The following is a 13,642-nucleotide window of genomic DNA, read 5'->3' as shown; positions in this document are numbered from 1 at the left end:
AGATTACCATTATTTATAAATGATATAGGGATATGCCTACAAAGCCTAAGAGAATCGACTGAAAAATGATTATAAACAATAAATCAGTAAGAATGCTGGGTACAAAAGTAATATGCAGAAATAAATACATTGCCTGTATTCGAGGAGCCACCATTTAGAAACGGGAAGATCCCAGGGCACCCGGGTGGCTCAGTTGGTTAAGCGTATGACTTCAGCTCAGGTCATGATCTCACAGTTGTGAGTTCGAGCCCTGCATCAGGCTCTGTGCTGACAGCTCATATCCTGGAGCCTGCTTCGGATTCTGTGCCTCCCTCCCTCTCTGCCCCTCCCTGTCTCGCGCACTGGGGCGCGCACACTCTCTCTCTCAAAAATAAAAAATAAAATCATTCAAAAAAATTAAAAAAAAAAGAATGTAAAGATTCCAAGTATAACTAAACCAAAAAGGTTAATTACACAAACACAAGATTTTATGACTATACTTCACACATATAAACCTGAATATGTTTAAAATGGGTCAAAGATTTGCAATGACATGGACGGAGCTAGAGTATAATGCTAAGCAAAATAAGTCAGTCAGAGAAAGACAAATATCATATAATTTCATTCACATGTGGAATTTAAGAAACAAATCAAACAAGCAAAGGGAACAAAGAGAGACCAAGCAAGAAACAGACTCTTAACTATAGAGAACAAACTGATGGTTACGGGGGGGGGGGGGGGGGGGGGGGGATTAAAGAGTACGCTTCTCATGATGAAAAAAAATTTAAAGGGTCGCCTGGATGGCTCAGTTAGTTAAGTATCCGACTTTAGCTCAGGTCATGATCTTGCGGTCCATGGGTTCGAGCCCACGTCAGGCTCTGTGCTGACAGCTCGGAGCCTGGAGCCTGCTTCGGATTCTGGTTTCCCTCTCTCTCTGCCCTTCCCCTGCTCTCTCTCTTTCTCTCTCAAAAACAAATAAACGTTAAAAAATGTCTTTTAAAAAATTTAAAAAATCAGGAAAATGTGAAAAGAAATGCACTGTCCCATGGTAAAAACAATAATGATAAAAATAAAATGGGTAAAAAATTTAAATGGAAGAATTGAAACCATAAAAGTAGAAGAAAACATGAGATGATTTCTAGATAATCCTGAAATGGGGAAATCTATGACCCAAATCCGGAAGCCATAGAAGATGATTAAAGTTGACTATATAAAAATAAAACACTTCTGCCTGGAAAAGAAAACCATCATGAGTCAAGTCAGGACAAACTAACTGGGAAAGAGTATGGGAAGAGAAAGAGGAACAGAATTCACAGAAAAGAAATACAGATGATTTATATTTGAAAAGGTGCTCTATCTCATAATGAAGGATGGAAATTAAAACCACACCAGATAGGGGGCACCTGGCTGGCTCAGTCGGGAAAACGTGTGACTCTTCATCTTGGGGTCGTGAGTTCGAGCCCCATGTTGGATGTAGTGATGACTTAAGTAAATAAATAAACTGAAAAAAAACCTACACTGGATAGGCCATTTAAAAATAAACGTTCAAAATTTACTTTTGTAGGGGGCGCCTGGGTGGCTCAGTCAGTTAAGTGTCTGACTTCGGCTCAGGTCATGATCTCACGGTTCATGGGTTCAAGCCCCCCGTCGGGCTCTGTGCTGACAGCTCGGAGCCTGGAGCCTGCTTCGGATTCTGTGTCTCCCTCTCTCTCTCTCTCTCTGCCCCTCCCCTGCTCACACTCTGTCTCTGTCTCTCTCTCAATAAATAAACATTTTTAAAAAAATTTAAAAAAACACGAAAACTTAAAAAAATTAACATCTATTTTTGTATGTTTTTAAGTCATTTTTATTTTACCACAAAGTACATTCATGATGCTGTTGCAGTCATCACCACTATTTCCAGAACCTTTTCATCATCCCAAACAGAAACTCTGGACTTTGCTAAACAACAATCGATAACTTCCCACCTGCCCTACAACTGCCAGTCTACTTTCTGCCTAGTCTTGGTGCCTCATATAAGTAGAGTCATATGTGTCCTTTTGTGTTTGGCCTATTTCACTTAGCATAATGCTTTAAAGGTTCATCTAAGTTGTAGAATGCATTGGAATTTCATTCCTTTTTATGGCTAGACACGTAAGTGCGTATGCATGTATGTACGTACGGACGTAAGGCATACACATTCATCTGTTGATGGCCACCTGGGCTGCTTCCACCTGCTGGTTGTTTTGGATGTTGTGAAGAATGCTGCTAAGAAAACTGGTATGCAAGTATCTGTTTGATTCCCTGCTTTCAATTCCTTTGGATAAACACCCAGGAGTGGGGTTGCTGGACCATATGGTAGTTTTAGATTTACTTTTCTGAGGAACCTCCGTACTGTGTTCCACAGCAGCTGCGCCGTTTACATTCCCATCAGCAGTGCACCCAGTTTCCAGTTTCTCTACATCCTCACCAACACTTGATATTTTCATCTGTTCAAGTCTTTTGTCCCTTTGTGAATGGAGTTTTTCTGTGCTGTTGTAGGAGCTCTTTATACATTCTGGGTGTTAATCTCTTATCAGATATAGGATTTGCAAATACATTCGCCCATTCTGTGGGTTGTGTTTTCATTCTCTTGAACAATGTCTGTGGATGTGCTTAAGTTTCTAATCTTGATGAAGTCAAACTTTATGTTGAAATGATTTTAGATTTACAGAAAAGTTCAAAGATAATAGAATTCTCTTATACCATTCACCCAGCTTCCCCTAATGTTAGCAGGGGACAAATGTGATCATGCTGCATTTGTCAAAACTAAGAAGTTCACTAAATTACAAACTTAATTAGGATTTCACCTGTTTTTCCACTACTATCCACTTTCTGTTCCAAGATCGAATCCAGGATACCACACTGCTTTTAGTCATCATGCACCTTTAGTCTCCTCTGGCGCATGAAAGTTTCTTAGTCTTGCCTTGCTTTTTTTTTATGACCTAGAGAGGTTTGAAAAGCACTGGTCAGGTATTTTGTAGAATGTACCTCCACTTGGGTTTGTCTGTCGTGTTCTTGTGATTAGACTTGAGATTATGGAGGCTGTATTTTTTTGGGAGAATACAAGAGAGGTGATCTGCCCTACTGATGGCACTGTATAAGGGGGCACATGGTATCAACATGGTTAATCACTGGTGATGCTGACCTTGATCATGTGGCTGTGGTAGGGTCTGCCAGGTTTCTTCACTGTAGTTTCTCTTTTTCCCTTTCTACACTCTGTTCTTTAGAACTGAGTCCCTAAGGCTAGCCCACACTCAAGGGGTGGGGGGGGGGGATTAAGCTTTGCCTCCCGGAATGGGGAGTATCTACATATATTATTTGGAATTCTTCTACATGCAAGATTTGTGATAGAACGTTTCTAATGCAACATATATGCAGAAGTCCAAATGTTTGACAACACACTGTTGGTAAGGCTGTATGGGAAACAGGCACTCTGCTATTGCTGGTAGGAGCGAAAATGGAACAGTCCCTACGGAGGAGAATTTGGCAATGGCTGGCAACACGAAAAACCTACCCTCTAACCCCCAATTCTCCCGGAAATTTAATGTACCAATACACTTGCACACATACAAAAACATCATTCAACAGAGTTCTATTTATAACAGCAGATGACGAGAAACTTACAAGAGTCAGGAAAATTCTGTTAAAAAAAAAGACTAATGAGGGGGAGAGGAGCCATGCCAGATATTAAAACATATTATATACAAAGGTGGCAAAATTGGAGCACAAATGGATGGATCAGTGAAGTGGAACAGAGTCCATATTATACAAAAACACACATGGAAATTCAGAGTAAGCCAAAGGTTGCATTTCAAATGAACAAGGGGAAAATGGATTAGTCAATAAATACCAGTTGCAACAACTGTCTGGCCCAGAGATCAGCAAACTACAGCCAGTGGACCCAATCCAGTCACCTAAATAAAGTTTTCTTCAACACGGTTATACCCGTTCACACACATACTGTCTGTGACTGTTTTCAGCCGAGTAGCTGTGACAGAGACCGTGTGGTCTGCAATGCCAACGATATTTACTATCAGGTCCTTCACAGAAATTTAAGAAAATAAAGTTTGTTCATCTACCTCACTTCTTATACCAAGTAAATTCTAGATGAATCAAAAATGTAAATCCCTGAATAGAACCCGTAAAAACATTAGAAAGAAAACAGAAGATAAAAATTAATCACCCCAAGAATGGGGAAGTCCTTTCTAAGCAAGACAAAACCCTGAAGTCATAAAAAAAACAACAACAAAAAAAACCAACTGATAAATCTGGCTTTGTAAAAAGTTAAAAATATGTTTAAAAATACCATAAACAAATACACGTCACAAAGCAAGCATGGTAAAATATTAACGGTAGAATCCAGTGGATGGGTATAGAGGTATTCACTATGAAATTCTTTCAACGTTGTTGTTTGAAATTTTGTAATAAAATACTAGAAAAACACCATAAAGCTCAAAGATAATTAACAAATGGGGAAAATAAAACGTTTCCAGCTATCTGGTTGGTTTCTAGTTTTTCCCAATTTTTTGTTCATTTATTCATTCAACAAATATTAATGTAACATTTGCTATGCACTGAGCACTGTTCAAGGTGCCAGGGATACTGCTGTGAATAAAATGAAGTCCCTGTCCTCGTGAGCTTGCACGGAACCCACAACTGTTTTTTTATGATAAATGCCTGGACACGAAGTAGCTGGTGTGAGTGGTGTATGTTTAAGGTTTTTGGTATGAGCAATATGTCTTCATGTTTGCTCACCACGGTTATCCCTCAATAGTTGAACTCTAGTCATCAGAATTTAAGAACTGAACAGAGCTGAATAAATGTTCAGATGAAATCCTGAACTGTGACATTCAGCATCTAAGCCACATCAATTTGCGTATCGAACTCTTGCTATCTAAACTCGGGAACAGAACGGATTTGGACAGTAAAAGATACTTTTCATTGGCCACAGAGCACTTTGACTACACATCTTCCAAAGACAGAGCCTGTTCACAATGCATTTCTACGAAGGTGGACTGAACCATGTGAGGACCTCCACAAAATGAATATATTTCTGAAAAACATAAACTGCCAAAATTGGCAAAAGAAGTAGACAAAACCATCATCAAAAACTCAGGCCCTTTTAAAGCTGAGTTTTACCGAGCATTCAAGGGACAGATAATTCTTGTACATGTTCCTCCAATAAAGAGAGAAATGGCAAAAGCTGCCCAAATCATGCCATAAGGCTATGTTGGCTCAATGTCAGATGAATACTAGAGAAGGAAATCATAGGACCACTTTACTGAGGGACACAGATGCAAATATCCTAAATGATACAGCATCTAATCAAACATAACTTTTATTTAAAAAAAATTTTTTTAATGTTTATTTTTGGGAGAGAGACAAAGTGCAGGTGGGGGAGGGGCAGAGAGAGAGAGAGAGAGAGAGAGAGAGAGAGAGAGAGAGGGAGGGAGGGAGGGAGGGAGGGAGAGAGGGAGAGAGAGAAACACACACACACACAGAATCTGAAGCAGGCTCCAGGCTCCGAGCTGTCAGCACAGAGCCGGATGCGGGGCTCAAACTCACAAACCGTGAGATCATGACCTGAGCCAAAGTCGGATGCTTGACCGACTGAGCTACCCAGGCACCGCAAGTAGAAATATTTTAAAAACACAGATATGAGGGGGCACCTGGATGGCTCAGTTGGTTAAGTGTATGACTCTTGATTTTGGTTCAGGTCATAATCTCACAGCTTGTGCGTTCCAGACCGCATCGGGCTCTGTGCTAACAGTGTAGAGCCTGCTTGGTATCCTCTCTCTTCCCTTCTCTCTCCCCCACTGCCCACTCTCTCTCTCTCTCTCAAAAATAAACTTTTAATAAAATGAAAAATAAAAACACAAATATTAAAAAATAATTTTCCTGCCAAAATTTCATGAATAAGCCTCAGAAAAACTCAAATTCAGAAACATCTACAAAGCAAATGATCTGTACTCTTAAAACATATCAAGGTCACAAAAGAAAAAGAAAGACCAAGTACCGAGGAACAGTTCCAGATTAAAGGGAACCACAAATACAAAGGAGCTCCATGCAGTGCACGATCTTGGATTAGATCCTAGTCTGGGGAACAGATGCAATAAAGGACAAGGGATGACATCTGAATATGGACTTTTGTCCTTGGTTCGTTCCAAGGTTTGGGCACCAAAATAAAAATACGAATGTGGACTTTTACAGGAAAGTATTATAACAATGTTCAATTTCCTGATATTCGTAAGTGTACTGTGGTTATGGAAGAGAGAGTCCTTGTTCTTTTTGGGTTTTTTTTAGATTTTTTAAAATGTTCAGATATTTTTGAGAGAGAGCGAGCATGAGTGGGGTAGGGGCAGAGAGAGAGGGGGACAGAGGGGCTCGAACTCACGAACCGTGAGATCACGACCTGAGCCAAAGTCTGACGCTTAACCGACTAAGCCACCCAGGTACCACGAGAAAGTCCTTGTTCTTAGAACATACGTGTAGTACATAAAGGCCATGTCTACCACTAACTCGTATGATTCAAAAAGAAAATGTTGTCTATATATAGATAAATGGATATATATTTGTATGGAAGTAGGGGGGAGAAAGGGATGGGAGGAAGAGATGGTGAGGCATGTAGGTAGGTAAAATGAGTGTGGCAAAATGTTTACAGTTAGTGGTTCTGGGTAGATGATATAAAGGAGTTTACTGTACTTGCAACTTTTCTGAAAATTGGAAATTTTTTCAAAATAAGAAGTTAGAAACATACACACCATGATTGAGGAGGGTATACCTCAACAATGGCAAGGATATAATTTATTTTTTTAATTTATTTTTATTTTTAAATGTTTATTTATTTATTTTTTGAGAGCGAGCAAGCAAGACAGGGAGGGGCAGAGAGAGAGAGAGAGAGAGAGAGAGAGAGAGGGAGAGAGAAATCCCAAGCAGGCTCTGTGCTGTCAGCGAGGAGCCTGACACGGGGCTTGAACTCACTCACAAACCATGAGATCATGACCTGAGCTGAAACCAAGAGTAAGACGTTCAACCAACTGAGTCACCAAGGTACCCCGGCAAGGATGTAATTTAATGTGATTTATGAAACTGACGGGCAGATGGAAAAAAAAGGATGTAATTATGAAGTTGAATTCTCATTTCCAATCAATCTTGGCAAACGAAGATTAGAGAATTTTCTTGCTTTATTAAAGGCTATATTTTAAAAGCCTACAGCACACATCCGATTTGATGCCTAAGCAGAAAGGGCTGCTTATTGGGCCAGGAATGAATGCCTATCTGCAGATGCCCTTTATGAGAAAAAAAATGAACTGCATTGTTTAAGCCATTATTCTTTGGATTTTCTGTTACAATCTGCCAAAATGAATCTTAATTTGTGCACCTAGCATCACTGACACTATTTAATGTGGTACTTAACTAAAGTCCTAGACAACGTTGTAAGTGAAGAAAAAGAAGTGACAGAGTTGATTTGTATACGGCACGACCAACTGCTTACTTAGAAAGACCATCAGAATCGACAATGAGTAATTAGAAATAACAAGAGAACACAGGGATAAGAGAACTTACAAAAAATCAACAGCTTTCCTCTACCCCAGCAAACACCAGCTTGGAAAATATAAAAGAAAGTAAGATGTCCATGAAGACTAGTGAAGCACGTAGAAATTATGCAAGACTTGTGTTTTCATTTATTCAAATTTGTATGTCCTTTAAACAAATTTTATTTTTTATTTTAATGTTTTTTCAACGTTTTTATTTATTTTTGGGACAGAGAGAGACAGAGCATGAACGGGGGAGGGGCAGAGAGAGAGGGAGACACAGAATCGGAAACAGGCTCCAGGCTCCGAGCCATCAGCCCAGAGCCTGACGCGGGGCTCAAACTCACGGACCGCGAGATCGTGACCTGGCTGAAGTCGGACGCTTAACCGACTGCGCCACCCAGGCGCCCCTAAACAAATTTTAAAATATTCTCCACTCATGGGGCTCCTGGGTGGCTCAGTCAGTTAAACATCTGACTTCGGCTCAGGTCATGAGCTCCCGGTTCATGGGTTTGAGCACCCATTGGGCCCTGTGCTGACAGTTCAGAGCCTGGAGCCTGCTTCGGATCCTGTGTCTCAGTCTCTCTCTGCCCCAACCCCACTTGCATTCTGTCTATCTCAAAAATAAACATTAAAAAAATTCAAAATAAATAAACATTAAAACAAAATTCTCCATACAGGGCTTGGATGAGATTACCACTTAACAAAGATGACAGTTCTCCCCAAATCAATATATAAATACAATGCAATCTCAATCAAAAAAAATTTTTTTAAATTTTTTTATATCTATTTTTTGGGGAGAGAGAGCAAGCTGGGGAGGGGCAGAGAGAGAGGGAAAGAGAAATCCCAAGCAGGCTTTGCACTGTCCGCACTGAGCCCGATGCAAGGCTCGAACTCATGAACCATGAGATTATGACCTGAGCTGAAAACCAAGAGTCAAACGCTTAACCAACCGAGCCATCCAGGCACTCCTCAATCAAAATTCTTGAATGTTTTTGAGGAACTTTAATATCTTTTTTATATAGTTTCCACAAATGGCTAAAATCAACTTTGATAAATAAGGGAGCAAAGTGGGAGCTAAGTAAGAGATTCTATAAAGCTGTAATGATAAAAACAGTAAGGTTCTGGCATGAGAATAAGCAAATAGACCAATGAAACAAATCAGATCACATAAGACAGATCCATGTATATGAGGGAACTTGAAATGAGACGAGGCACTCCAAATCAATAAAGAAAAAAATGGACTATTTAAAAGGCGGTACTGGGAAAACTGCCCACTATATGGAGGAACACAAAACCAGAACATACCTTATATCATATTCAGAAATGTACTCTAGGTGGTATTAAAGACTTGAATGTGAAAGGGGAAACTAGAGAGTGCAATCTTTGTGATCCAGAGGTAAGAACAGAGAAGATTCTGAAAGCACAGATTGTAAGACAAAAAAAAAGAAAAAAAAAAAAGATGAATTTTACAGGTATCCATGCTTTTTTTATTTAAAAAATTTTAATGTGTATTTTTGAGAGAAAGAGTGCGAGCAGGGGAAGGGCAGAGAGAGAGGGAGACAGAATCTAAAGCAGGCTCCAGGCTCCGAGCTGTCAGCACAGTGCCCAACGCGGGGCTCGAATCCACGAACCTAACCATGAGATCATGATCTGAGCGGAAGTTGGCCGTTTAACCGACTGAGCCACCCAGGCGCCCCCAGGTATCCATGCTTGAGGGAATCATTAAGTAAAAGGCAACAGGCACACCCGAAGGTGTCCTTGGGACCAATTAGAAGAAAAGCACTAATATACACATGGCAGTAGAGGCAGATCTTAAAAATGCAGTCAGTGCCGAGTAATACAAAGTTCAGGAAACAAAATGAAAACTGTAGCTCTCTGCCATTTGTGTAAACTGAAAACACAGACACTGTGCTACCTATTTTAGAAGGATACGTTTCGAAAAGGACAGAGCAGCTGCCTACAGCTATGGGAATTGGAAATAAAAAGGAAAAACCAAATATGGCAAGAGAAAGCTCTGTACTGACCTACGATAGGAACCTACCGAAAAGGTATGATTCACTCAAACCTGTGCAGTTGAGGTCCTTTGAAAGCCAGAAGACAGACAATGGCTTTAACTGGTTATAAAGTCTGAAGCAAGTATGTCACCTACTCAAACTCAGAAACTGCCAGAAGAGCATTTCAGTGAATACAATCCCAAACTGAATGCTTTCAAAAGACATTCTTTAAGCAGACTGAATAGCACTAGATGATGACCACATCACAAATTTGGGCTTACTTTTCAGAAAACATTTTTAAAGGGGGTAGTGGAAGAAGAAACCTTTTGTAAGGCATTTAAAAAAATTATTTCCTCCATGACTTTTTATAAATCTACTTTTTTTTTTTTTTTAAATCTACTGACTCTTAATAGAGACTTTCTTGGGAGCATTAGGTCTACTTTCCTATGCAATCTTAAAATGTCAAGAATAAGTCATCTGCATTAGAATCAACTGGAGTGATCCACCAGGATGGTGAGGGCATTTTACAAAGTGCCTCGTTTCCTGTTCTACTAGAGTTTAAAAATAACCATACGAAGAAAATAAATAAAATAAAAATAACCGTACTAGAGTGTTCCATTCCAAGACAAGTATCACACAAGCTTTAGCCCACCCTGTCCCTGAAGTCTCCTGCTATCTGACCTGGCTTGCCCTATACTTGTCCGGCACAAAATTCCTGACTCTGAGGGCATCACTCCCGTTCATTCCTCCAACCCAAAGCTGCAGCCCACGCCTCTCCCCTGAGAAGCCACAGGCCCTTACAAGCCACCACCACCCATCTGCCACCCACCTCTGCTTCTCCTCCTGCAGTGGCTGTCCACACCTTGGTGAATGGCACCATATACCTCAGTTACCCAAAATGGAAACCTGAGCATCAGCCTCCATTCCTCCCTTTCTCTTGATCCCTTTCCAACTTCACAACCAACTGTGGCACCTATACAGCTGTTTTTTTTTTTTTTTAACGTTTATTTATTTTTGAGACAGAGAGAGACAGAGCATGAATGGGGGAGGGGCAGAGAGAGAGGGAGACACAGAATCGGAAGCAGGTTCCAGGCTCTGAGCCATCAGCCCAGAGCCCGACGCGGGGCTCGAACTCATGGACCACGAGATCGTGATCTGAGCTGAAGTCGGACGCTTAACCGACTGCGCCACCCAGGCGCCCCTATAGAGCTGTTTTTTAATCACTTGTAAACTGTGTGGTCTCCCTTGTGAGACCCTGAGTAAGAAGGCTGCAGTCTTATCTGTCTCATTCACCACTGCATTCCCAGAGCCTAGCACAGGTCCTGGCTCACGACAGGTGCCAAGTAAATGTTCGCTGAAAAGAAACCAATCATCTGCTGCACTTTTTCCTCTGCTCGGAAGCCCCCTCCTGGCACCTTCCTGGATTAATTCTTTATATGGGGATAAGCCTAGGATGCTTGGTAGCGGTGGGAGTGGGTAACTCACCGTCTTTCATACTCCATGTCCTGATAGGGCCTGCGGGGGCTGCTGGGGCCCCTCCTCAGCCGCTGGCTCCGTTTCACTTCCCAGCCACCCCCGCTGCTGCCACCATGATCTGCCAGCCTGGGTGATGCCTCCTGCAGGGACTCTGGAGAGAGTAGAAGGAAGAAAGGGGTCAAGGCAGTTGGGGCCTCCTTGAAAAACCCTTGCTCGCGCGGCTCTCTGCTGTCCCTTAGCCCAGGGACATTATTTCCCAACTTCCTAGTGTTCCTATGGACCAGGGTGGGAAGGCAGCCCCTACCTGGCCTGCTCCTTCCTCTCCCCACAAACGTGAGGCTAGAAATAGCAAGGCCAGGGGCACCCAGCTGGTTCAGTTAGTAGAACATGCAACTCTGGATCTCAGGGTTGTGAGTTCAAGCCCCATGTTGGGCGTAGAGCTTACTTAAATAAAATAAAATAAAACAGAAAAAGCAAGGCCCTCAGCAGAGAGGAAGCATCCTGCAGAGAGACTTGGTGGTGCCACCTATTCTGTGATCAGGGCTTTGCCATCTGAGACTGGTAGATGAGACCGAGCCTGGAGCTACCTGCCCAGGGGGCTCTCAGTGCTGGATGACCTGTCTGAGGTCAGGCATGTTAGGCTGGGAGGCAAGACCTCACAATGGGAGTCCTAGGCACCCACCAAGCTCCTTCCATGCCCCCCCACTCCCCGCTCAGTGCCATTGCATCCTCCCAACAAGATGTTGGCTGTCCCCTACAAGACAGCAGGAGATCATGAAAGGCCCAGAGGGTAAAGGGGCTAACTTGGCAGTGAGACAAATGCCGCCTCCCCGGGCTCCTGGCCAACGCAGCTTTGGCCCTTACTCGGCAACTGGCTCAGCCTCGAGCCCTGTCTCTTATGTGCAGCCAGGTCCCAAGGTGGTTCTCTCCCTAGGGCTCTGGGCCCAACTTATTCAGAGGCGAAAGGAGTCCTTTTGAGGCTGTTTCCAACCACTGTGCTGTTCTGCTGGGATGGAAGGGCAGTTGCCTCACCCAACCCCCAAGCCTGCCATGAGAACTAAGTAAGTCCTGTGAGCCACGTGACCTGGCCAGGGGTCACCAAGAAGTATCCCAGAATCTTCAGGCCCCACCCTCTGAGCAGGAATCAGGCAAAGCCAGGCGGTAACAACACTTGCCCAACACTACGTTGCCACCACACCTCTCCTCCATGTATACACACAACCAATTTTCCCTTCCTCCTCAAGCCACAGGGAACCAGAGTTACCTGCTCCCAGATGGATAAGAGTTATGATCACAACCAGGGGTCCCAGTGGATGCGAGCCAGATAGAAAACCCTCAGTAGACTCTGGCAAGGAGATCAGAGTCACACACCGGTATCCACGACAGATAGCGACCAAAGTCACAGACAGCAGCCCCAACTAACTACGGGCCAAAAATCACAAGGCTGGAACCCACAACGAATACCAGCCATAATCACACACTGAGGCCCTCTTTCAAAAGATGAGCGTCAGAGTCACAGACCCGAACCCCTTCTAAAAAAAGTGGCTATAAGTCATGCACACATTCCTTGCACTCCCTCCCCACCTAGCAAGTGGGTTAGGGCCAGTCGCAAGACGACTCCCTATGGATAAGGACCCCTCCCCATGGATAAAGACCTGAGTTACAGCACGTACTCCAAGGATAAAGACCAGAGTCACACGGACGTCTGCCCTCCCCCCCCCCACCCAAGAATAAGGACCAGAGCCACAGAATACTCCCCCATAGACCGGTAAGTACCCAAGTCACACAGAGCAGACAGCACACCCTCTCCCGTATGCATAAAAACATGGGCCTCCCCACGGATAAAGTTCGGTGTCGCAAACAGCCACAGAAGCCCACTCAAATCAGTCCCTCCCTTCCCCCAACCCGCGTGCACCCATCCTGTGCCCCAATCGCGCACGCGCCTCCGTTCCCAAAACGGAGGGGGGGGGAGAGACACCCCCTCCCGAGTTCAGGCCATGCACGCATCTCTCGGTCCCGCGCGTGGCCCAGGCCCACGTCCCGCAGTCCGCCCACACGCCTCCTCTCCGCACCCGCCCGCCCCCGGCCCCTTACCTCCGCCCCCACGACCAGCGGCGACGCTCACCTTCTCGGCCCGGGCTGTCAAGGGAGGGCTCCCGGACATCACCTCTGCGCGCCGCCACCTCCTCCAACTCTCCCAGCTCAGCCGGGGCCGGCCCGCACCAGCGTTAAGTCTGAGGCTGGAAGCAAGAGGGCGGAAGAGCGGGGAGGGGAGAAGCGCCAAGCGCGCTACCCTCCCCAGGAAACCCACTGCCGCCTACTCCCAGCCGGCCGCAGTCACCAGCACAAAATGGCGACGACGAGAAGGGAGCCGGCGCTTCGACCACCATCCACCTACTAAGGGAGCGCGCTCTGGTCGGTCTCGTCTATTGGTCGCCAGCTGCCGACGGCCAGCCCTGGTCGGCTCTGATTGGCAAGTATATGCCACCTCCCCACTCTCCGTGCGAATGCTCGCAAGTTGCAAAAAGGAGTAGCTATTGGCCAATCCAGCGAGTCCCGCTCTTTGGAAGCTTGGCTTCCTCCGAATCATGAAAGACAAGCGGAAGCTCCGTCCCTTTACCCAAAAGACCGAGG

At 44.2% G+C, this 13,642-nt stretch overlaps 1 protein-coding gene across 6 annotated transcripts in view; it reads right to left on the bottom strand.

Moving 5' to 3' along the window:
- RBM10 (RNA binding motif protein 10) overlaps positions 1-13,479 on the bottom strand; it is a 30,218-nt gene extending 16,739 nt beyond the window's left edge. For 5 of the 6 annotated variants that reach the window (XM_027053947.2, XM_027053949.2, XM_027053948.2 and 2 more), the window contains exons 1-2: positions 13,103-13,479; positions 11,018-11,159 (exon numbers count right to left, since the gene is read on the bottom strand). In XM_027053947.2, coding sequence (XP_026909748.1) covers positions 11,018-11,159; positions 13,103-13,172 — 212 coding nt within the window. In that variant the 5' untranslated portion in view covers positions 13,173-13,479. The remainder of the gene's footprint in view (positions 1-11,017; positions 11,160-13,102) is intronic. The other variant, XM_027053950.2, reaches the window with a different exon arrangement.
- Positions 13,480-13,642: the final 163 nt, after the last annotated feature.

This window comes from Acinonyx jubatus, chromosome X, assembly GCF_027475565.1.
Source record: "Acinonyx jubatus isolate Ajub_Pintada_27869175 chromosome X, VMU_Ajub_asm_v1.0, whole genome shotgun sequence".
In the NCBI taxonomy this organism is placed as follows: domain Eukaryota; kingdom Metazoa; phylum Chordata; class Mammalia; order Carnivora; family Felidae; genus Acinonyx; species Acinonyx jubatus.
This window is presented reverse-complemented; position numbering and strand designations above follow the sequence as displayed.